The sequence below is a fragment of the Amphibalanus amphitrite genome, unplaced genomic scaffold (assembly GCF_019059575.1).
Source record: "Amphibalanus amphitrite isolate SeventyFive unplaced genomic scaffold, NRLGWU_Aamphi_draft 000001F_arrow, whole genome shotgun sequence".
NCBI lineage: Eukaryota > Metazoa > Arthropoda > Thecostraca > Balanomorpha > Balanidae > Amphibalanus > Amphibalanus amphitrite.
The window spans coordinates 27,003-51,671 of record NW_024881499.1 but is presented as its reverse complement, the minus strand read 5'-3'; the positions used below and the strand labels follow the sequence as shown (position 1 = coordinate 51,671).

The window sequence follows — 24,669 nt, the reverse complement described above, 5'->3', positions numbered from 1 at the left end:
TAAATGATTAAAAGAATAGTAGTCTTACGACAACTATAACAACAGACAAAGCTGCAATTCATACAACAGCCTCGCATTTCTGAGAGAAAGAGAGTGAAAGGGATATGAAAAGAGGAGAGAAAGGGGGAGAGAAAGAGAGAGAGAGAGAGAGAGAGAGAGAGAGAGAGAGAGAGAGAGAGAGAGAGAGAGAGAGAGAGAGAGAGAGAGAGAGAGAGAGAGAGAGAGAGAGAGAGAGAGAGAGAGAGAGAGAGAGAGAGAGAGAGAGAGAGAAGTTGCGCTCCTCCAAATCAAAGCCTTATTACGCGACCAGCAGGGGTGACAGCGACATTTATATCACAGCCCCAGGCGTGGCAGCGACATTTATATCACAGCCCCAGGCGTACAGCGACATTCACATCACAGCCCCAGGGGGACAGCGACATCCGTATCACAGTCCCACGGGGACAGCGACATCCGTATCACAGCCCCAGGGGGACAGCGACATCCGTATCACAGTCCCAGGGGGACAGCGACATCCGTATCACAGTCCCACGGGGACAGCGACATCCGTATCACAGCCCCAGGGGGACAGCGACATCCGTATCACAGTCCCACGGGGACAGCGACATCCGTATCACAGTCCCACGGGGACAGCGACATTCATATCACAGCCCCAGGGGGACAGCGACATCCATATCACAGTCCCACGGGGACAGCGACATTCATATCACAGCCCCAGGCGTACAGCGACATCCATATCACAGTCCCACGGGGACAGCGACATTTATATCACAGCCCCAGGGGGACAGCTACATTCATATCACAGTCCCAGGGGGACAGCGACATCCGTATCACAGGCCCAGCGTGTTCTCCAGTCTGTCAGATCCCGTATATCACGACCGGAACGGCCGACCAATGATTATCGGTCCACCACCCGGGCCAAACGCCTCCTTGATGTCAGCGTCTGGCGCAAACAAACAGCCTAACATAAAGGCATAAAATAAAACTAGAAAACCACAGACACATTGTTAGTTGGCACTGCCGTCTCTCTGTTCGGCAGCCGGCCCACTTTGCGCAATAAGCTTTGCGACGTTAGTTGACGCAGCGAAAGCCTGCAGCCGGCAACCAGTCCACCATATGGCAGAAAGAAGGGCGTTAAGCATTCTCCATACACCCAATCGTCGCTCTGCACAGTGCACACCCAAGCTGTGCTCCCGGGGAGCAGCCCCGTACAGTCTGTCCTCCAAAGGGACGCAGCCCCGCACAGTCCATCTGTCCTCCATCTGTCCTTCAGAGGAGCAAAGCCCCCGGATAAACCCCGCGGTCGTCCTCCCACATACGAACACCGCAGCCCGCCGCGCTCTTTCTCCGGGAAGAGCTCAGTCCGTCATCCAGGGCTCCGTGGATTCCACGGCCATCGTCACCAGCCGCCGCGCCCACGCCAGTCTCCTCGACGCCCAATCCCCGCGCGCGCTTCACCCCCTGGGCAGCCAACGGCCGCGCCTAGCCCCGCCGATCCCCGCACCCAATCCTCTGGGCAGCCAATGCCGGCGCCCAGCCACTGGGCAGACGGTTCAGCCGAGTGTTCCGGGAGCAGCGCCTGCTGCTCGGGCACAGAGCAGCACGTCCGCAGCACATACACACCGAACAGTCAAAGGCCAGCGCACCACACCGGGCGCAGTCTGACCACTGCCTGCTGCCACTGCAGCGCTCACAGACAAGTTATCAGCGCTTTACTGTGTTAACCATGTGCGTTTTTTTGTCTTTTTTTTTTGCCGGACGTTTGCACAGAGTTGATTTGAACGCCGTCAATCGCTAATGACAGCCGCAGCTCCTCACTCTCATACCCGGCAGCTCGGCCCATCTGAAACGCATGGGGCGAGGGCTTGTCACATACACATAAAAAGCAATGCACTGCACAAATCTTGGTCCGGCGATCTTATCTAGGGCGGGGAAGAACCGTATAGGACGCCCAGAGTAAGTAAGACTCCCCACGCTCATATTTAGGACAAAATTGATTAGGTAATTTTATCAACCTTACACAAGATATAAAATGTTTAATCAAACCGCTGACAAAGCTTGGTGAGCATCATTGTCAATGGATCAATCTTATAGCAAACAAACATGATTTTATGCGCTTTCTTAATCCACGCCCTGCTGGGGAAGAGGGGGGGGGAGGTGTTTGAACAGCCCCCATCCAATGCTAAAAAACGGCGGTACGGACCACAACCGTTTTTGGCACACCTTATCATAGGGTAGAGTGGGGCAAGTCGCCCAGGGCGGGTAAAACGCCCACCCCTGTTCTTTGTGAAATGCTCGACTTTTCAAAGAATCCTTGATAGCCATTTTCAAGAACACGCAGGAATCTGCTTGAGCTCCCTTTTTTGGTTCCACAAGTGGAGTTTTCTGGACGTGAGATGAAGATTAGTATATTTCTGACATTTTTTTTTTTAATTACAGGCTTTCTTACTGCTAAAACTTTGTCTGATAGAGATTGAAGAAGGCAATGAAATTTTGCTATGTCAAACCTGCAGATCTAACCCGCGCCGGGCCGGTGCTCCGCGACTTCCGCACAGGGCCGGGGGGGGGTGTCTGAACACCCCCCAGTCTAACTCTGCTCCTGGGCCACGTAGCGACACGCGGTAAGCGGCATTCGAAAGAGCGTCAAAAATAATGACGGAAACACTTCAGTCATTTTTAGGGTCAGGTCAAAGGTCAGGCAGGTCGCCAGAGGTCATCAAAGGTCAAGTGTAGGCCATTTTAACAATTTTGGAAACTGCCAACGGCTAACTCGGGAACCAATATAGCTACAGCGCCGCGGAAAAGCGCATTCGATAGCCCTTTTACAGACCTTTCTGAGTTTTATTCTCAGATCTGACCTCAGGTCAACGGTTTGGTCTCCAGGGAGTAAAAACTATAAAAAGCCGTTTTCACCAAAAACAGTTTTTCGGTAATAACTTTTAATTCAAGCAAACCAGACATTACTTTTGCCAGCATCGTGTTCCTCTCGTCGAGACGCGTCGAATGAACTATTCGCTGACCTTGAAAGATCGTTTTAAAAATTTGACCTCAGGTCAAGGTTACCTGACCGCAAAGGGTCATGTTGCATAGGTATCAGTCGATCTGTATCGTCGAGCTGAATACATCTGACGTGTTTTCATCGCTCTAGCACGTCTCTATCAAAAGTTATAGCCAAAAAAACTGTTGGTGACCGTTCCTGACCTGAGATGACCTCAGGGGCACACAGAGGGGTCACAGCCCACAGGTGCATTTTTCCGATTCAGTGTGTCATGTTTACCCATGAACCGATGTTTGAGAGGGTTTTGAACACCATTCGTCCACAAGAGGCGGATTTAAATTTTCTCCCCTTGACTTAATCTCATCTCAGGTCACAAGTGGAATAGTATGGAAATGGTGTAGGTAACAGTTTTTCGCTAATAACTTTTATAGAGGTATGCTAGAGCGATGAAAACGCCTTAGTGGCAAATCGTAATCCGTTCGACGATACCAATCGACTGATTTCAACATGACCTCTTTCGGTCACTTCATGATCTTGAACAGAGGGCACATTTTCAAGTTGGCTTTTCAAGGTCAAATTATAGTTCTGTCGATGCGTCTTGACGAGAGGAACACGATGCTGCTAAAAGTTGCTAACAACCGCTACCTTCGGTGACCTCTGGTGACCTGACTTATGACCTGGTCTAAAAAGCTACAAATCAATTTCTTCAATATCTTTGACGCTTTTTCGAACGCCTCCTTCATTGTGTCGCTAGGTGGCCAAGGAGCGAAGTTAGAAGGGGGGGGGGGGGGGTGCATACACCGCCCAGCAGGGCGTGAAAATCCAGGGTCCCCAGCGGGCAGTGGGTTAACCCGTGAATGACGCGGGGGGGGGGGGCACTCACAGAGCCCCTCTAATTTTTCTGTGATGTTTTCAAAATTGCTGAAGGTATCGATATGAAACTTTCAGTACCGGATGTTATAGATGCTATATTGTGATTGTATCATAGATGTTAATGTTACAGATGTACATTGTACATTGTACTCTGCTTGAAGTTGACGAACCGACCTGCGGGCCGTCCCTGGACTCGCCCCTGCCCGTGTGACTGACGGCGGGCGCCCTCTGTGGTCGGGTTGACCTAGGGTCGGGCCGCTATATCAATACATTCAGTCTGGACCGAGCACGGAACTGTGTGGACGTGGACCCGCTGGCGCGGGGTATGACATTGGGGACGAGGAGTGCTGGCGCTGGTCAGATGCCGCTCGGGAAGATTGAAGAGTTTAAGCAAGGGCAAGACAACTGGGAGGAGAATGTAGAAAGATTGGATCAGTTCTTTGTCGCAAACGACACCAAGGACGGTGATAAGAAGAGAGCGGCTCTTCTCAGCGCTATGGCCGGGAGCTCGCACTTACGGTACAGTACGATCGTTAGGGTAGGGTGGGGTAATTTGAACATATTTTTTACGTCTTCTCCGTCGTACCAAATTCCAGCTCAACCCTGGATGAAGAAAAACTGTTTCAGTAGCGCAAATGTCACTTCCTTTCACCATGCAAACCTCATTTTTGGACGAGCCGAGCATATCTTGGATAGCATAGCCTCACTTCTCCACCAAATCACGGTGTGTTCAGATTGCCCCACCGTGGGGTAATTTGAACATACTGCCTTTACGTGCCATAAAAACGATAATCTCGCCAGCACCGATGTTGTTTGATGCATAAATAAATTGGCAGAACAATTCTAAACATACTTTCATTTGAAAAAATCAACAAAACAACAAGCATAACACTTGCAGAGTATCAGTATCTGCATGCTGCACACCGGTCAGTTGACAGAAGTCGCCTCTCTCCAGTTAACAGAACGTCTGTCATTTCCGTTCAATAAAAACTCTCCCAACCTTGCTTCATCTGTTATAGTGGTGCCAATCGGAATCTGGACATTAGGAGTTCTGATTTTGTCCAATGTCCAATTTGGAATTGGTTGGACAAAGGTAGCAGACTGGACAACATTGGACGATGGCTTACTACACTTCAGCATCTTTATGAAGTAATCGTGCAAGCATTGATCGGCGAATGGAAAGCTTAGTTAAGCTCTCAATATAATGAACACTTTTCAGCTGGTAAAACTACAATGTAAACAATTTAAATGACAGCTTTGGATGCTGATCAATACGTAATTTTCGGACATATTTGGACACATGGCTGACTTAAATTTTTTGGACGGAAATTCAACGTAAATGCCGGACATTAGACGGAAATTAGACACAAATTTTCTGAAACTGGCATCACATAGCTGCTGCTGCTTTGTGTCGAAGATATTGGCAAAAAAAAAAAAAAACTAGGAACGTTGTTTTTTTCGGAGTTATATCTGTCTTTATTGAAATCCTCACACTATGTTAAAATCACCCCACGCTAAAAGTTATTTTGCCATATTTTAACACAGGTTTCAAAAGCCAAGTTTTTGGGTTGAAGACACTTTATAGTTCATTGTACAACAAAAGCCGTTGCGTGTAAAGTGCTCGCAATGTAATATTTTGCGCTGCAATGAAGTTGCAATGACGTGTTGTTGGGCGTTTTTACTTGCGAAATTGATTTTTACATTGTGCGTCAATATCTTAATTCCCTGAAACTTTAAACCCCGTTCATATTATAGCTCTTTTAGTTACGATAATTTCCCTAATTGATCTTATTGTCGCGTCACTTATGGATTTTCCATAATTTTGTGTTATTCATACTATGTTCAAATTGCCCCACATGTTCAAATTACCCCACCCTACCCTATTATCGCCTCAGAAGTCAAATGAGGTATAAGGTTAGGACGAGGCGGAAAACAATAAGTTGAGTTTTGCTGGCATTGAACTTCATGGCGTTCTTTCGAAACCACCATGAAAAAGCAGCTAAACTGCGCTCCATATTCGAAACGTTGAGCGGCATCGTATGATTTGGACCTGTGACTAAAACTTGTGCATCATCAGCGTACTGAATGATGTCGGCATCCTCGACGTATGTACAGTGGCGTGTCATTACTGTAAATGCTATACAACAGAGGCCCGAGGGCGGATCCCTGGTACAGTCGTGTACAGGTTGATGGTCCCCTACTCTTTATCCACCGGGTTCCTATGGCTCAGCATTGGCAGCAGCCGCCTGGTACCGGTAGGCTGTGCCGCATGACCCGAGAGTGAAGCGGCACGGCCTACCCACACTGTATGACACCGGCTCGGGTCGCCTGGAAGAGCGATTTGACCGGACGCTGTGTTACACCGGCTGGGGGGAGGGGGGGGGGGCGTAAGGGTCAGGTCTGTCTATTTGGCTCGGCTCGGTGGATGAGGCGGGCTGGAGTGTGGTGTGGGGCGGCGGTGATGTGGAGAGGGAGTGAGCGGACGTGGGGCTGGGTGTGTGTGGTCACTTGTCGCATAGAACCAATCGTAATCCACCCTCCAAAAATTCACTTTAGAGATATTCACAAAACCCAGGGGGGTTCAAACACCCATCTCCCAAGTGGGGTGCGGAAGGACAGGTAAGGGTCCATACGGTCTCCTCATGAATTGCAGCAAAGAAAGAAAACAGACCTGTCACCAAATAATTTTTCTAAAAAGTGGACTAATCGCATAGCCTCGGACACAGAAATAAACGTCCAGCACGCGAAGCGTCTCGGACCGGGCCTCTCACTACCGGTCAGTTTGACAGTCTAGCACTCCTACGCTGAGCTACACCGGATGGTGGCCGTGGACGGGGCAGTCTGGCCGGGCGGGTGGCGGGGCCGGGAGGTCGGCAGCAAAGTCAATGAATGTTTTTTTGTGGTTTCGGGTGCCGGTCGCTCTATGTAGCTTGGTGGAATGATGATGGATCATTGGCAAAACTTTCAACGTGGAGTCCCGGTTCGAGCCTCATCGGGGCACCGGCTACTTTTCTGAGTTAGGATCTGGTTTGATTTTAGTGGTTGCGAGCCATTTATACGGTTTTATATCTACATGTCGATTGTCGATTGATTGATTCATTCATTCATTCGTTCATTTAATACATGTCGACATTTAGCATACAAATTGACATTCAGGATCAATCCGATCAATCTACCATTTTCATAAGCGTATCGTATTGCCTAAATATCATGCATATATGTGGCACAAGACCTATGGTTGCCTCGATACCGTGCCAAATCACGTTTTGCACAATGCACAAGTAAATTAAATTCACTGGGTCTTCCGTGCATTGTGCTTAGCAAAAACAGGAATGCAATTGTTAAGCGACGCAAAATGTGCAATGCAGCAAGTGACCACACACACCCGCCCAGCCCCAATGGTCCACCAACACGCCCCACACCACTCGCCAGCCCACGCCAACCACCGAGACGAGCCCCTCCCCCCGCGCTGGTCTGACGCGACAGCTGGTCTACAAAGCGCTCCACCCGGCGACCCGAGCCGATGTCAAACGGCGTGGGTAGACTGTGCCGCTTCACTCTCGGGTCATGCGGCACAGCCTACCGGTACCAGGCGGCTGCTGCCAATGCTGAGCCATAGGAACCCGGTGGATAAAGAGTAGGGGACCATCAACCTGTACACGACTGTACGTGCCTAGCGGGTTGACCAGCGCGCGAGACAGGCGGCGGCCCGCGGCGGTGCGGGACGCCAGCGCTACCTGCTGACGGTGGTTTGACAGGTAGCTCTCAAGCCACCGAGTACAAACGCCATACACCCGCAGTTTGTCCGAAAGCCGGGCATGATCAACAACATCGAAGCACTTTGACAAGTCAATCATCAGTAGTAACGATAGGGGAGAGTGGGGTGGGTTGTATCAGTTTTTACTCCGAGACCCATAACCTCGTAACTATCCGTGATAAACTCATTATTTCCATATTATCTCCCTCCTTGATTCTTCTGCTTTTTTTGTGCAAAGTAACTTTTCCGCTACCTCTACCAGTTTTTCTTCTACGTTCTGCCGAATAGAACAATGTTTTTGATACAATTTTCCCCATGGCTTGGGTGAGTATGTCCCCCACGTCCATGGTTTGATGTACTTTGTCGGCTAGGCATAAAAAACCGTCTCGGTGAAATGATGCGCGCGAAACCCATGTTGATTTACATTAAACAAGTTATTGTCGTTGAATTAACATGACAGCTGCTCCTGCACCACCCTTTCAACGATTTTTGCGATGGTCGGAATGATTGATATGAGTCTAAAGTTGGTCCGGTCAGATGAAGCACTGCTCTTTGGCACGGGGTGAATGGTCGACACCTTCCACGAGTCGGGAACGATTCCCGTGCGCAGGCTAGTGTTAACCATACGCAACAGACATGACCCAATAGAAGGAAAACACATTTTAACAAGCTTAACGCATAAGCCGTCGATACCAGTAGCTGTGGAGCTCTTCATGCGGGACAAAACGCATCGCAGCTCGCCAAGGCCGATTGTGCGCAGCGCGAACGCCGAAGTGGATACACGCGGTAGCCTGACCGGAAGGTCCGGCCCCGATCCGTCGACCTGTGTATCTTATGCAACTGTTTTAGAAACGTTGCTCAAGCAGTTTTGTCCGGGCACGTCTGTTACTGTGGCGAGGTTTTGTTTTTTCTCGTGTAGTCGCACGCATTCAGAGACTATTCAGGAATATGTTGCCCGTCTGCGACGGTTATCACGGGACTGTAGATTTGAATCGTTTCTTGATGAAATGATCGGAGACCGGCTGGTTTGCGGTGTTAACTGTGGTTGACCTGGCTGTGACGGGTCAGAGTCTACGGGAGCTGGCGGGCACGACTCCGCAGACAGCGCCGTCGGCTACAGCGACGGAAACCGCAGCTAACCGCAGCTAAAAGTTAGCATACTGAGGCTGCATATTATTTCAAGCGTTGACGAGTTTCCAGTGTTCAAAATAGGGACACACGTCAGCAGCCCACCGTGCAGGGACAGCGAAGCATGTTGTAGTTGTAGCAGATGTAGTCCGTCATGAGGGTGGTGAGGCTGATGAAGGTGGGGAAGAGCGGATTGCTGAGATGGATACTGCTGAGTCCATTTTCTGGGGCCAGGGCCCAGGTGTTCCAATGCCGGGAGCAGACTCAGGCTGTATGAGGCCGGCCTCCGATCTTCCTGGACATGAATGAGGACGGGCGTGATGTGAAAATGGAGCTGGACACTGGCGCGCCTGTATCTGTTTGTTCGTTCAACAGGTCTCGGAGCTGTGACCAGGCCGCATCAGACTGGATTGGAGAGCCATTTGTGCGGTAACAGCATCGATGACGGATGGTGGGGTGAGCCACTGTTTAGCTAGTACCCGGACGTGTTCTCTGATGATCTGGGGTGCGCTAAGGGTATTACGGCGGAATTCCGATTGACGCGAATGCACGCCCCTTATTCTTAAATCCCAAACCGGTTCCTCTGGCGTACCGGGCTGCGGTCGACGCCGAGCTGGATCGCCAGATACGAGCTGGACTGCTGGAGCCGGTCAACTACTGCAGCTGGGCTGCCCCAATCGTCACGGCACCGAAGGCGTCAGGTGAGGTCCGTATGCGCGGCGATTACCGCCTCACGGTCAACAAAGTAACGCCCCTGGAAAAATATCCGACGCCAAAAACTGAAGAACTGTTTGCGTTGTTCCAAGGCGTCAAAATCTGCGTCGGGGTGAGCCCCGTCGGTCGGGGAGGGCGGCTCACTGGCGATATCTGGTGACGGTATCCCGATCGGTGAATCTCGTGAGCCCTCAGCCCAGATATAATTTACGACCGCGACGACCGCGAGATTAGGGCGGAGGGATGTTATAGATGCACTCTACTTGACGAACCGACCTGCGGGCCGTCCCTGGACTCGCCCCTGCCCGTGTGCCTGACGGCGGGCGCCCTCTGTGGACGGGTTGACCTGGGGTCGGGCCGCTATATCAATACATTCAGTCTGGACCGAGCACGGAGCTGTGTGGACGTGGACCCACTGGCGCGGGGTATGCCCAGCGGGGTATATTTATACATCCCGAGTGTTATCGGGACTGTTATTATTAGAGATGTTAATCGGATACCAACTTTTTGGTATACCGATACCAAACCGATACCAACTTGGTATGTGGTATTTCAATCCTAATGTGTTTGGTATTTTGTTGGTATTAGCCGTTTTCACGACGACCATCTGGTACGCATTTGGTACACATCTGGTGCAGATTAGGTGCAGATTTGGTCAAATTAGGTTCAGTGTGTCTCTTAGCAGCTGTCAGCTAAGGTTGCACTAATTGCTTATATGCCTGCTTTGTCATGGAGCATCATCGATTATAACACTGAAATAAATTCATAAAATGAAGATATTTGCTGTAAAAGAGATTAGGTGCAGATCTGGTCAAATGAGGTGCATTCGCCGGATAGCCCGCCGTGAAAACGGCTATTATGAGTATGGACCCTCACTTATGTATAAGAGGCTAAGATATTGGTAAAAAGTTGGTACCTTTCTAGCCCTCTTAGTTTTTTGAGTTAGAGGTGGGTGGTAACATATGCCCCCCCCCCCCCCACTATGGCGAAGCTGGCTGAGACCGCCACTGGGGCGGTCTCACTCCAAAAGGATATAGCTATTAGACCATATACGATTTGTGATGCTGGAAATCGTTGGTTTCGAGTTATAAGCCACACAACCGAGTGCAAGTTTTCAGCATTCTTTTGCACAAACAAGGTGTGTAAAGTGAGTAATGCCTGACTTTGGGCTCAATTTTTGTGCTCAAACATATTACAATAGGTAAAATGAGACACACAGCATAAAAGTTCAGACAATTTTACGCAGCATTAGGCCAAAATAATGATTAAAATGAGAAGTCGCTTCCTCCAAACGCGATTCATCAAAAGCTAACGGATCGCACGCAACGTCCTTTGAGTGACGTCAGGGGTATGCCTTAGCTCCCAGCGCACTGCAGCGCGCGCAGCGTTGGGCGGTGAAACAGGGCCCTGGTAGAGCGAGTTGACCGGACGCCGCGCCACACCGGCTGGGGGGGGGGGGGGGCAGGGCCTACCAATTTGGCTCGGCTCGGTAGATGAGGCCGGCTGGTGTGAGGCGTGGGAAGGGAGTGAGCGGACCTGGGGCTGAGCGTGTGTGGTCACTTGTCGCATAGAACCGATCGTATCTCCCCTCCAAAAATACGTTTTAGAGATATTCACAAAACCCAGGGGAGGTTCAAACACCCATCTCCCAAGTGGGGTGCGGAAGGACAGGTAAGGGTCCATACGGTCTCCTCATGAATGGCAGCAAAGAAAGAAAACAGATCAGTCACCAAAAAATGTTTCTGAAAAGTGGACCAATCGCAAAGCCTCCCACCCAGAGAGAAATATCCGGCACCCGCAGCGTTTCGAACCGGGCTTCTCACTACCGTTCAGTTCAACAGTCGAGCGATCCCACCCCGAGCTACACCGGATGGCGGCTCTGGCCGCAGACTTTGAATTTGCCCCCAATTGCTGATGATTGCGTCATTTGGGCGTGTTATGCCGTGATCGGAAAGGCTCAGGACCGGGGAAAGGATCGGATCGGTTCAGGTGCCGGCCACTCTAGCTTGGTGGAATGATGATGGATTCAGGATTATTGGCAAAACTTTCGTAGTGGAGTCCCGGTTCGAGCCTCATCGGGGCTCCGGCTGCTTTTCCGAGTTAGAATGATTTGGTTGCTATTGGTAGTTGCGAGCCATATATACGGTTCTATAAGTTTTATAAATGTCGATTGATTGATTGATTACTTCATTAATTAATTCATTCATTTAATACATACCAACATTTAGCATACGAATTGACATCCAGCATCAATCCACCATTTTCATAAATGTATTGCCTGAATATCATGCATATATGTGGCACAAGACCTATGGTTGCCTCGATACCCTGCCAAATCACGTTTTGCACAATGCACATGTAAAGTAAATTATATTCGCTGGGTATTCTGTGCATTGTGCTTATCAAAAACAGGAATGCAATTGTTAAGCGACGCAAATTGTGCAATGCAGCAAGTGATCACACACACCCGCCCAGCCCTCATGGTCCACCAACACGCCCCTCACCACTCGCCAGCCCACGCCAACCACCGACATGAGCCACCTCCCCCTCCCCGCCCCCACCGTCTGACGCAACAGCTGTTCTACAAAGCGCTCCACCCGACGACCCGAGCCGATGTCAAACAGCGTGGGTAGACTGTGCCGCTAAACTTTCGGGTCATGCGGCACAGCCTACCGGTACCAGGTGGCTGCTGCCAATGCTGAGCCATAGGAACCCGGTAGATAAAGAAAGTGGACCATCAACCTGTAGCCGACTGTACGGTTCTCCAGGGTATTAGTCGTTGGTCGCTCGGCGAGCGGGAGGGCAACCAGTTCCGCCCCTGTATCGCGTGCCCCCTTGCTCCGCCCAGTTACGCACGAGCGTACTCCACGCCGCGTAGTAGCGTGGGGAGGGGAGCGTTAGAATGGTGGCATGTGTAGAGGCTAGAACCGGTTTCCACCGCCATGCCACCGCCCAGCGACATGGAGCGGGGTCAGTGACCAGGGCGCAGGGAAAGATCAGAGGTCAGCTATAACGTAGAGCTTTGTGTCTCCCTCCCCTCCGCGTGTAACGGCCGCACGACAGCGGCCGGCGGCCGATCAGGCTTGACATGTCAAGGTCACCCGCAGTCAACGGGCTCGGAGGGTTGGTCGAATGCGCGTCCGTGGCTGACGACAGTCTCGACCATGTGCTATGGTGCCGATTAGTGATGTCAATTACGGAAAATCGGAATACCGATACCAAACCAAATACCAACCAAAACCGTGGAGAAATACCGAAACCAAACCAACTTGGGAACATGAGGAAAATACCAACTTTTTACCGATTTCTTAGCCTCCTAAACATTAGCAAGGGTTCATGATACCAACAAAATACCAAACACATTAGCATTGAAATACCAAATACCGAGTTGGTATCGGTTTGGCATCGGCATACCAAAAAGTTTGTATCTGATTGACATCTCTAGTGCCGATAGACTAGGGTGGGTAATAAGCTTTTGTTCAGTGCATATGGCTGCTCGGGTGCGTCATCTGATATGATGCTTTGTAATGTGTATGATACGTTTAAAACCTCGCTGGCAGTGGCCGAGAGGAGAAGAGGGGGCGGGGAGACGGGTGCCGCCTCCACATGTCTATTTGCTGCGAGAGCTGAAATTTTGCAAACCTGACCTTTGATTCCAGCCGAATTTGTATGACAGCAGCTGTATTTTAACCCTCGCTCATATTGGTGTTTTGCCAGCGTCTAGCATAAAGGGGAGGGGGTCCGTTGGACCCCTTTGTCGTTCAGACCCTGATCGAGCTAGAGCTTCGCGGAAAAAGAGCGTGTTGCCCGTGACGAGAGGAGGCCGTTGATACACAATCTTAAGGTCCTAGGTCATTTGTTGATAAGTCAATATATACTCAAAAGTCGGGAAAATCGGGACCTGTTAGAGCTTCTTTAAGTGAGGCTGTTATAAGGTTTTGCGGGGGTGCTGATCACGAATTTCAAGTTAACTTTTATCACAGATGATGTTTTCGTGCATCTAGTCCAGGTCGGGTCAGGTCAGGTCAGGTCACATGTTACGAGGGAACCAAAACTACTTCGTAAATGCTCAAACGGTTTCTAAATGCGAAATCAACTCCAAAATCTACCCTAGAAACATGTAGAACTCGAAGCAGTGAACTAAGGTCATCAAAGGTCAGTGACCTAACTGACCTTCACGTGACCTTGATACCCACTAGAATCCATGGGATCAACATCCTTTCACATGTTTGATCGCTTAAAGCCACAAAAAGACAATAAACGCGCTCATAATGTGAGCCGAAATACGCTAAATCGCGATTCCGGCCAAGCATGGTCTCGGAAAACAGGTCACAAGTCAAAGGTCTTTTGAGTCAGGGTCATAAGAATTTTAAGGGTAGGCGTAATATTGATTAACTTGAGGGTACTGAAAGTTTCGTCGCGAACGTTCATGTTCTGCCTGAAATTAGACCTAACAAAACCAGCCGGAGACCGGCCCTAGTCAATAGGCAGGCCCGGTTGATGTACAATTACATGTAAACGAATGAGTGTAGTCTTTGTTTGATTGTGCCATTACGGACAAAACTGCATTATGTATTTGGGCATTAAAAACACGTTCGAATTTAATTATAATTTCCCACTCCTTCTCTCTCATCCTCACATTTTAACCCGCGAGTTGCTGGGGGGGGGGGGGCGTTAAACGCCCCCACTTTTTTCGCCGGGCCATTGCATAAAAACGGCGACAAAAAAAACAAATTTTGGGTACCTGTAGGGAATTAATTGAAGTTTATTGTGATAAAGCTTCAAAAAAATCGGTCGGAAAATTTTTGAGATATCGAGGTTTTAGTGACGTCATGATTTCTGAGTTTTCGACCAAAAACGGCATATGTTCAAAAAATCATATAAAATTACAGAATAGACATACAGACATGCCGTAAACGCCATTAGACTGCCAATACCATGATCAATCAAATGGCTATCTTCGATTATTGATTATCGTTCCGCATTTTCCAAAATCTTGAGCTGAATCTTGGCAATTTTTCGTGACTTCTTCACGACCATGATACATGAATTTCTTAAATTGAACTTTTTGAGCCAAACACGTACACATATGATAAATTGAATGTCACCATCGTGTTCTACGCCCCAAATTACCTATAAAACATGTGTCACAGGCTGCGAATATCAGTTTTGATTTTCGGGGATATGTGCCTACCCGGTTGACCTGACCTTGACCCTGACCTGTGCTTGACTGACCCCTATATGGAGCTGACACTCTTGTAGGCCTTATAAGATGGATTGTGCACCGTTTTGACAGAGTTTATGGCGAGAGGCGCCCATTGCGAAGTCCTGAAGTCCATGCTACTGAAAGCCCGATTTCAGGTGTTTGACCTGACCTTGACCCGACCTGTGACCTCAAAATTCAACTTTAAAGTACTCATCTGAAGCGTCTCGTCGCGCTCTTTCGTTTGCCGCCTCGTGCGTTTCGCTGCGCCTATTGGTTCTCGAGTTATCGGCTGGGGGCGTTTAACGCCCCCCCCCCCCAGCAAACGGTGGGTGGCGAAATACCCCAGCAACTGCCGGGTTAACACGCGCAGTGGAAGGGGGGGGGGGCGGATTCCGCCCACCCCTCCTGTTTTTCGCCAATAACTCGCGCTGCAAGCATGATATTAATGTGAAATTTTGGTTACTTGTCCAGAATTGAACTGCGGATCTTCTCGTGCAAGAAATAAGAAAATCGGGTCCCAACTTTTCTTGTAATAGCGATGTAAAGTCAAACATCCTGCCGCCGCGGCGGCGCGGCGGCGCGGCGGCCGGCGCTAACCGTTACGCGCCGCCTGAATTGTAGACTGTGCCGGGGCGGGACGGTTCCGTCTTTACATCGCGCTCCTTGCCGCTGATTATATTCGATTCGCGTCAAATTTTGTGAGAAGACTAAGAAATGTACAGGCAATCTCATGGTCAAAGAATTTTGAAAATCGGCCGGTAACAACTTGAGTTATGAGTGTGTAAACACAAACTTGTGATTGCCGCGTTTCCCGCGTCGGCCGATCCCGCTTCAGCCGGCGACATCTTACCCTTAGCAGGCTTCCAGCTGCCATATATGAGGTAGCTATGGACTTCCCACTGCTGGACTCCTCTGGTCATAATGCTGGACTCCTCGGTCCACCTACACGCTACCAAAACGTATATAATTAGGTACTCGTATCTTCAACACGCTGCTCAGTCATTTTGTAAAATGGCTAGGTATTTTGTAAAATGCCTAGGCATTTTGCAAAATGACTGGAGAGTCAGTCATTTTTTAAAATGCCTAGGCTTTTTGCAAAAAGCCTGGAAAATCAGGCACTTTGCAAAATGCCTAGGCATTTTACAAAATGACTGATTTTCTAAAGTGCCTGCAACATTTACACCTCTGCGGCGGTTGTGCGCTCTGCACTCACTTGATGTTGTTTTTGTTGTCCCAGTAGAGCATCCAGAGGGGGGCGAGCTGTCGCGGGCTGCAGCACGGCCCCACGCTGCCGCCCAGCTGCTGCGCAATGTGCGTGTGCGCGTACTTCTGCATGTAGACGGCCGGGCAGTCGCCCCGGCAGAAGTTGGCCCGGTAGCGGACGGGCGCGATGATCCAGTCCCAGGCGAACTCGTGAAAGTCCACCACTAGCTCGTAGAGGCAGCAGGCCGTCTCCAGGCCGCTCTGGTCGCAGTAGCGCACCGGGGGCGCCCGCCGCCGCCGCCGCCAGCGCGGCCGCTTCTTGGCAGCCACTTCCTCCATATGCACCTCGAGCATTGGCGCTTTCTGGGCAGAGCAGGCGCAGAATGAAAAATAAACATCACTTAGAGTTCAACGTTATTTCTTGTTGTATCTATGCTCCAAAGAGGAAGTTACGAGCGAGTACGAAGCGGGTCTTTTTACGAGCGAGCGCTAATCAAGTCTTTTTAATATAACCGAAAATTCTCAGCATGAACGGCTCGGCGACCCGACTTGTAACGCTTTTGAGAGGCTTATATCTCAGCAACCACTGGGCGGATTGACCTGCGGTCTTTTTGTTGTGTAGCTCCATGCATTCTACCCCGTAATTGACTACTCTTGATGCATCAAGGTGACCATCATGGCACGTGCAAGTGCAACGTAAAAAGTCGACGGTATGTAAACTGTTTTGCAGAAGATAGTGCTTTTGACAGGAAAATATTTCAGCAACTGCTGGGGCAATTGGCTTGCGGCAATTTTTGTTGGGTAGCTGCATCTCTCCTTCCAAACATGGGATACCTACTCTTGATGCACGTCAGTGACCCCTGCTGCACATGCAAAATGCAAAAAGAAACGGTGTCAAATTTGTTCCCATCACAATAACTCGGCAATTGCTGGGGCGATTACGTTGAAACTTTGCATGCATGTAAGCACCCATCGGGCAATGCATAATGCATATTTCTTATCCATAATTGTCACGGTTAGGGTGCTAATGCACGTGCAGGGGTCGTTTCCAGGTCTGGAGAACGGTTGGGCCGATTGCGTTAACCCTCGCCGGCCTAGGGGTGTTATGACACAATGAATAAAAAAGTGCAACCATGACCCCTTCCTCTGACCCGACGTCTCTATGAAACGCCTCAAACATTTTTTGACGATAACTTTAGGTAAAGACATGCTAGAGCGATGAAAACACCTTCAGGCTCAACGATATAAATCAGCTGATATGCAGCATGGCCTTTCCCGTGACCTTGACCTGAGATTAAATTTTGAAATTGACGTTTTCAGGTCAATAACTAATTGAATCGACGCGAAAGAAACACAATGCCGGTAAAGTCAACGCAATACAAGTATGGTGTCAAAAATTAATGCAGCGAAACATGCTGCGCAAAAGCGTCAAACTTCGAGTTCTTTACCCTGGAGACTAAGTCGTTGATCCTAGGTCAAATCTGAGGGCGTCAGCCAGAAACGGCTTTGCAAGAGCTATCGAATGCACTTTTCCTTAGCGCTGTAACTCTTTTGGTTGCCAAGTGACGCTTCTATTGGTGTAAAATCGGGAGCATTTTCGGGACACTTGTTTACTTTTGGTGACCTCCAGTGACCTCAGAGAAAACGTAATCGAAAAATGACTCGTATGATTCTGAAAGATCTTATAGCGAGCTATGTATTTTCCCGCTCTTTCTAGCTTTCTTAGTTTTCGAGAATACCCCGGGTAGCCAAAGATGCCCCTTTTCCCCACCATGGCAAAATTGGCTGAGACCCCACCCGGGCACAGAAAAATAAATAAAATAAGCACGCTATATGTTAAATGGGTATTGGCGGGACTGCGGTGTTATGTAGCGAGCCGCGATTGGGCTGCGGCGCCGCGCCGGTCGCCGGCCGCTGCCGTACCTGTCGGTCGTCGAGGCCGGCCAGCAGCGCGCCGCGCCCGGCGCCGTGCCGGTCGCGGGTGCGCACCACCAGACCGTAGTTAGTGCCGGGCCGGCGCAGCCAGTCGTACACCAGCTCAGTGATGTCCACCGAAACCAGCTGGGCGTCCGCCGGGACCAGCCGGGCGCCGGCCACGCGCAGCCGCACCGTCTCCGTGCCCACCTCCTCCAGCTGGTAGGAGACGCCCTGCGGTACCACCTGGGGACGGATAGAGACCCTGCGGTACCACCTGGGGACGGATAGAGGCCCTGCGGTACCACCTGGGGACGGATAGAGGCCCTGCGGTACCACCTGGGGACGGATAGAGGCCCTGCTGTACCACCTGGGGACGGGTAGAGGCCCTGCGGTACCACCTGGGGACGGATAGAGACCCTGCGGTACCACCTGGGGACGGATAGAGACCCTGCGGTACCACCTGGGGACGGATAGAGGCCCTGCGGTACCACCTGGGGACGGGTCCTGCGGTACCACCTGGGGACGGATAGAGACCCTGCGGTACCACCTGGGGACGGATAGAGACCGTGCGGTACCACACTCAAAACTTTTTTACTACCTCCTGGAGAGTTCATTTTCATCAAACCCGCAAGATAATAGTATATTGAAAGGGTAACTCGCTGCTACCATTATGTGCATAGTAACGGTACGTGGTTAATATGAACTTATTCGCCAGCGAAGAGCATTATTACCATGTAAATATCAATATTACTCTCGCGATCCAGAACATCACGAAAACTCTTTCCTCCTGGGTATCGTGACTCGGGTACAGATAGTCGTTTCATGCGTGGATCTTGTTTACCCTCGTGAAGATGATATTTGAAATGGAAACAATCAGCCAATCAGAAACGAGATCGGCCGTTTGCGGTTTGAAGGCCGCGCGCATCTGTCAGTTTTCGGCCGTTGGTCTCCGAGAGCGGATGTGAGCAGTGTCGGTGCCGCGCGGCGTGGCCTTTGGTGATTGTGCTTGTGTGTTGTTCATCGCCTATAGAGCCTCTGTGGACATTTTATTGTAAGTACCGATGTGCTAGAGCATTGCGTGCCGTTGAGTGGTGCTAATTTGACCTGGTTAACAGGACCCCGTGCACGGCCACGTGGCCTAGTGTTGTGAGTACGTACATTAATTTTGTTGTGATGCTACAAGTTTATGCATTTTGTTGGTGGGCTTTGAAAAAGCCTTACACTGTAGTGATCCAGTCTCATTATCTCACGCAGACGGGCGACCACCCAGGAACGCCGTCGCTCACTTCAAATATTGTGCGCTCTGCCTAATCCAATATGAGGGCGCTGAATGTCTTGTAGGGGAGAGAGGTCATATTGCGCCACCTTAAGGATATCGGCCTATTGCGGCTAAAGTTGACCAGCTGTCATGCTTGATGATATCTCAAATTGTACCTCAGTTATTTTGGCATCAAATTACAACTCCTAATTTGTATCACACCCATAAAAATTAACAAGAGAAAAGTTTTCCGACACACCTGCAAAGGGCGCATTTACGGACTACCCCATCAAAAAGCGCCCATGGCTCTCATGTAAAAGCGCCCTATTAAAAACAACGGTTTGCCACCTAACTAAGTAGCCTATTTGGACGTGTCTGCCCATTAACCATTTATGCTGTGAAGGCTAAGGTAATGATAAGGTGAGCGCTCTAATAATCAAAGTGTTCAATGAAATGTGTCCCAACCACCAGATGCTGTTTCTCTGGGTTGAAGAATAGGGCGCAAATAGGGTGGGCGCAATTACGAATGGAACACATTTTTCATAAGCTTCAAATATGGCGAGGACAGCGAAGCCACGGTGGTGATAAACTTTCAAAACTACCATTAAACGAGCAATTAACAATGATTATTAGTTGAATCACTATCTCTAAGATAAACCATGACACTAACAAAGGTCGAAATAGACTGTTTCGCGTAAGAAAATAGAGGAAATCACAAAAAATGGTCTGCGAGAAAGCTGAGTCACCTCACCTACCCCCGTGGACCGCAATAAGAGCGAGTTATTGGTGGTGAAGTAAATGCACACATTCGAGCATTCATTCGAATCGAATTTTGGATAGGAGGAAGGTGTGGCGCATTTAAGAACATGGCGCAATATGACCTCCCTCCCCTATTCATATTCAAATTGCATTCAAGTTGTATCGTGGTGTTTATTTACCGCTTGTGCATTGCTGAACGCTTTGTATAAACTTGTATGAATAAGTGAAGAGTCTCACAATGTTCATGGTTGGTGTGCCCCTCGTATTGTTTGTACGGAAGCCAAATATACTTACATTGTTGGTCTTGAAACATTTTTTTTTTTTAATTGGTGAGCTCCGGTTAACAGAAGCTTCGTGAAGCTTCTGAAGGAAGCGTCTGTGGGTCGGTTACCATCCTCTGGGGGGTTTACACTAAAGGAAAGAGTAAACATTACCATGTGACAAAGGGTAGGCCATAAGAATATACTCTCTGTAGGAGGGTAAAGCACAGAGTAGATGATGCGTTACTCCCTAAAAAAGGGTTCCGTTAAAGATTTACCCTTTCAAAGAGTGTAACCCAAAAAATGTTACACTCTAGACAAGAGTAAATCAAAAGAGTTTACCATTCAGAAGATGGTAAAAAGCGTCTGTGTGTCATGTTACCCCTCCCTGGCGAGTTTACTCTTCATGAAAGAGTAAAATTTACCATCTGGAAGGTGGTAAAAACGTCTGTGTGTCAAGCTACCATGCTATGGCGGGTTTACCCTTCAGGAAATGGTAAAAACTTTTCAGTGCACCTGGGGACGGATAGAGACCGTGCGGTACCACCTGGGGACGGATAGAGACCGTGCGGTACCACCTGGGGACGGATAGAGACCGTGCGGTACCACCTGGGGACGGATAGAGACCCTGCGGTACCACCTGGGGACAGGTAGAGAGACCCTGCGGTACCACCTGGGGACGGATAGAGAGACCCTACGGTACCACCTGGGGACGGGTAGAGACCCTGCGGTACCACCTGGGGACGGGTAGAGAGACCGTGCGGTACCACCTGGGGACGGATAGAGGTCCGGCGGTACCACCTGGGGACGGGTAGAGAGACCGTGCGGTACCTCCTGGGGACGGGTAGAGACCGTGCGGTACCACTTGGGGACGGATAGGGACCCTGCGGTACCACCTGGGGACGGATAGAGAGACCGTGCGGTACCACCTGGGGACGGGTAGAGAGACCCTACGGTACCACCTGGGGACGGATAGAGACCCTGCTGTACCACCTGGGGACGGATAGAGAGACCGTGCGGTACCACCTGGGGACAGATAGAGACCCTGCGGTACGGGGACCCGCAGTTGCTACCGTACACGAACCCCAACTCTAGCCGTCTGTCCTGCCCAGTAACAACCGATAACATTGATATCGACTGCCGGCCCCTTTACAAGAGGAGCTGAGGTTTTCTGTGCGTGCCCTCCATGACAGCTTATCGTTGTTCCCTATGAGGATGCTGGGACAATTTATACTCAGGGTCGCTGTACAGTAGCAACTGCGGGTCCCCGTACCACCTGGGGACGGGTAGAGACCGTGCGGTACCACCTGGGGACGGGTAGAAAGACCGTGCGGTACCACCTGGGGACGGGCAGACAGAGACCGTGCGGTACCACCTGGGGACGGGCAGAGGAGACCCCTAGGCTGCCTAGGGACAGCGAGATTTAGGGTCCCCTACAATAACGGGGAATAGTGGGATAAAATAAAGAGACCCTTACAATAAGGGGGAAGTGGGATAAAGAACCTTTACACTACCTGGGGGACAACGGGATAGAGAACCCCACACTAGCTGGGAGTCCGCGAGATAGAGAGAACTGGAGCTCCACCTCGGGGAAGTTTGAACTGCTTTGGGACCACTTAACGGTTTCAGGTCAGTTCGGTGATCGGCTAGGGCTTGGTGTTGTTGCCTAGGGAAAGCTTTCTGCCCAAGTGGCACGAATAGATAATTATATTAGTCTTCTATTTGTTGAAGAAGGTGTTAAGCGGGATTTTAGAACATTGCTTCCAAGGAATGTAAGGTTAACTCTCACCTTGTAAATGTTGACGTAAGTGGCCGAGTCTGCGCGGGCCAGGTACTGGAGCTCACCGGCGTCCCGGAACAGAAGGCGCGCTGTGGCCAGATTCCGGCCGCTCAGGTCGCGCGGCAGCTCAAAGTACAGCGTCTCGGCGGCTAGTGGCGAGCCACGCATCGTGCTCAGGTCCGCCAGCGGCGCTACAGCAGGTCAGCAGAGGTCAGCAGGTCCGCCAGCGGTGCTACAGCAGGTCAGCAGAGGTCAGCAGGTCCGCCAGCGGTGTTACAGCAAGTCAGCAAAGGTCATCAGGTCTGCCACGTGTCAGGCAACAGAGGTCAGCAGGTCTGCCACGTGTCAGGCAACAGAGGTCAGCAGGTCTGCCACGTGTCAAGCAACAGAGGTCAGCAGGCCTGCCACGTGTCAAGCAACAGAGGTCAGCAGGTCTGTCACGGGACAGTCAGCAGGTCTGTCACGGGACAGTCAGCAGGTCTGTCACGGATTAGCCAGCAGAGGTCAGCAGGTACGAGGTCAGAGGCAACAGGAAGGCAATGGCCCAAACGGAGCCCGAAAGTTTTTTCTTCCACCAAAAGCTCGTTCTTTCGAATACTTTTTACCGCGTGTCGCTAAATGGTACAGGACCAAAGTTTAAGGGACCTTCCCACCTTCAAAAAAGTTAACATGAATTGGCAAAAAAGTGATGTACCGTCAATTGTCATTAAGAAAGAGAACAAAATGAACATCCACCAAATTTTACCGAAATATTCTCCGGTGTTTTTGAAATAATATACCTTAATATTAAATTATTTTTTTGCGGCATCCGATGTTCCTATGACGTCCTATGAACACAATGTTAGCTGCTGATACCAGCCGCAGGCCGGACGTCAAATCGTCGCGGGCCGGATCTGGCCCGCGGGCCGTAGGTTGCCGACCCCTGCTCTAGGTCAATATTTAGGGAGTTTTGGGGAGGGGTGTAAATGTAAAAATTTCGCTAAAACAGGTCAAATGTTTTTTCGCTTATAACTTTTGATCTAGTTACGATAGAGCAAAAACAAAAGCACCAGTGAACTCAACACGTCAAGGCGAGTCGTGTGATATATTTTTGCTTGCTTAAGTGAACTTAAAAGTTAAGTACAACTAGCGACTCCCCCAGCTTCAAAAAAGTTAATGAATTGGCATAATTGGCATGAGTGATGTCGCTCGGTTCAGAAAGAGCGAAAACGAATATCAACCAAATTTCACTGAAAAAAATTCACTGGTTTTCAAGATATTAGACTTTTACTTTTGCTTCCTTTTTGGGATCTCCGCTGTTCCTAGCGACTTCATTTGGAAGTAATAATTTAGCATCCTTTGTGCGGCAGACATTGCGCGCAAGGCATCATATACCACGACGTGAAAACGACGGTTTTAATACAAGATTTAAAAAGTTATATCCCCGCTGACGTCACAAATTCTAAGGGATTAGCCCCCTAGGAAGCTGAAACCCGCAAGTTTGAAATTAAATATATCCGAATTAAAGCAGTTCTCGATGTCGATGTTGTCAAGGTGATGACCTGACCGGAATACATATGTCTTGTTGCATATTAGTCGATCCGTATCGTCGAGCTTAACACATCTGACATGTTTTCACCGCTCTAGCACGTCTCTGTTAAAGAGGAACACGATTCTCGCAAAAGTAATGTCGACTGTCGTGGCTCTTTTGAGTCAAAAGTTATAAGCGAAGAGTTTTGTTCGTGAAAACGGCTGTTTTAGAGTTTTGCCTTCTGCAGGATAAACCGTTGAAAGAGCTATCGAATGCGCTTTTCCGCGTCACTGTAGCTCTGTTGGTTCCCGTGTTGCGTCCGGTGTTTCGAAAATTGTTGAAAGACAAAAATTGACCTTTGATGACCTCTGGTAACCTGACCTTTGACCTTAACTTAGAATTGGCTGAGGTATTTCCGCGTGTTGCATACCGCGTGTCGCTACGTGGTCCAGTTGCCGAGTTAGAAGGGAGGGTGGTCAAACTCCCCCAGCAGGGCGTGGAAATCTATAACCCCCAGCGGGAAGCGGGTTAAGGAAGGGTATAGGCTTTACTGGGAGAGAATATTTTGCAGTTGACGTCTTTTATTGTCTACTCCAGTGGCTGCGGTCGGGCGGCGCAGCAGCTACTCACACTGCCTGGCGAGCATCCAGACGGCCTGCGGCTGGGCGCCGTCGGCCGGGCCGTGCAGCGCCCTCCTGTTGCGCAGGCCGACCAGCTGCCGGTCGTCGATGACGCGCCCCAGGAACTGGGCGGCCAGCCGGCGGCGGCGGCCCGGCGCCGGCACCGCCTGCAGGCCCAGCTGGCTCAGCACCTGCTGCTTCACCACCTCGAGCCGCTCGCGGCGCAGCAGCTCCAGCTGGCACGAGCCGCCGCCGTCACAGCGCCACGGCCGGTCGGCGTCGGCCGCCTCCAGCGCGGCCATCCACTCGGTCCCGTTCGCCGGCGGCTGCCACCGGCCACTGGCACTCGGCTCGGCCGCGCACTGCAGCAGCGGCAGCAGCAGCAGCAGCAGCAGTGGCAGCGGGGGCGGCATGGCGGCGGCGCGGCGGGCCCGTGCAGACGGCGGCACGGACGGCGCGGCGGCGACTGGGGCGGCCGGCCGGCGGCGGCTGGTGGCACGCCGCCGCCCTCCCTCCCCGCGCGGCGGCGCAGACAAGCCGCAGAGCACAGCGGCCCTGAGATGGCCGCTCGGAAAGCCGACCCGCAGTGGAGCCGGGCGCTCGCTGACCCACTCCACGGTGACCTTGGCCACTGGATGCTCCACACAGACTCCAGAAGTGCAGCGTCGGTGTCGGGTCGCGTGTCG

General features: G+C 50.5%; 1 protein-coding gene across 1 annotated transcript; it reads right to left on the bottom strand.

Annotated features, from left to right (window-relative positions):
- Positions 1-400: 400 nt before the first annotated feature.
- LOC122380527 (growth/differentiation factor 8-like) lies at positions 401-24,444 on the bottom strand. The gene is made up of 5 exons (XM_043363787.1): positions 23,994-24,444; positions 21,863-22,044; positions 17,803-18,039; positions 15,890-16,242; positions 401-1,843 (listed from the first exon to the last, which is right to left on the bottom strand). The coding sequence occupies exons 1-5, from the start codon at positions 24,394-24,396 to the stop codon at positions 1,795-1,797; spliced, it is 1,224 nt and encodes a 407-aa protein (XP_043219722.1). The 5' UTR covers positions 24,397-24,444; the 3' UTR covers positions 401-1,794.
- Positions 24,445-24,669: the final 225 nt, after the last annotated feature.

Coding starts and splice junctions, on each gene's coding strand:
- LOC122380527 (XM_043363787.1), bottom strand. CDS start 24,396: ATGCCGCCCCCGCTGCCACTGCTGCTGCTGCTGCTGCTGCCGCTGCTG. Junction 22,045..23,993: donor CTGGATGCTCGCCAGGCAGT/GTGAGTAGCTGC, acceptor GACCTGCTGTAG/CGCCGCTGGCGGACCTGAGC. Junction 16,243..17,802: donor CCGGCCTCGACGACCGACAG/GTACGGCAGCGG, acceptor TGCTCTGCCCAG/AAAGCGCCAATGCTCGAGGT.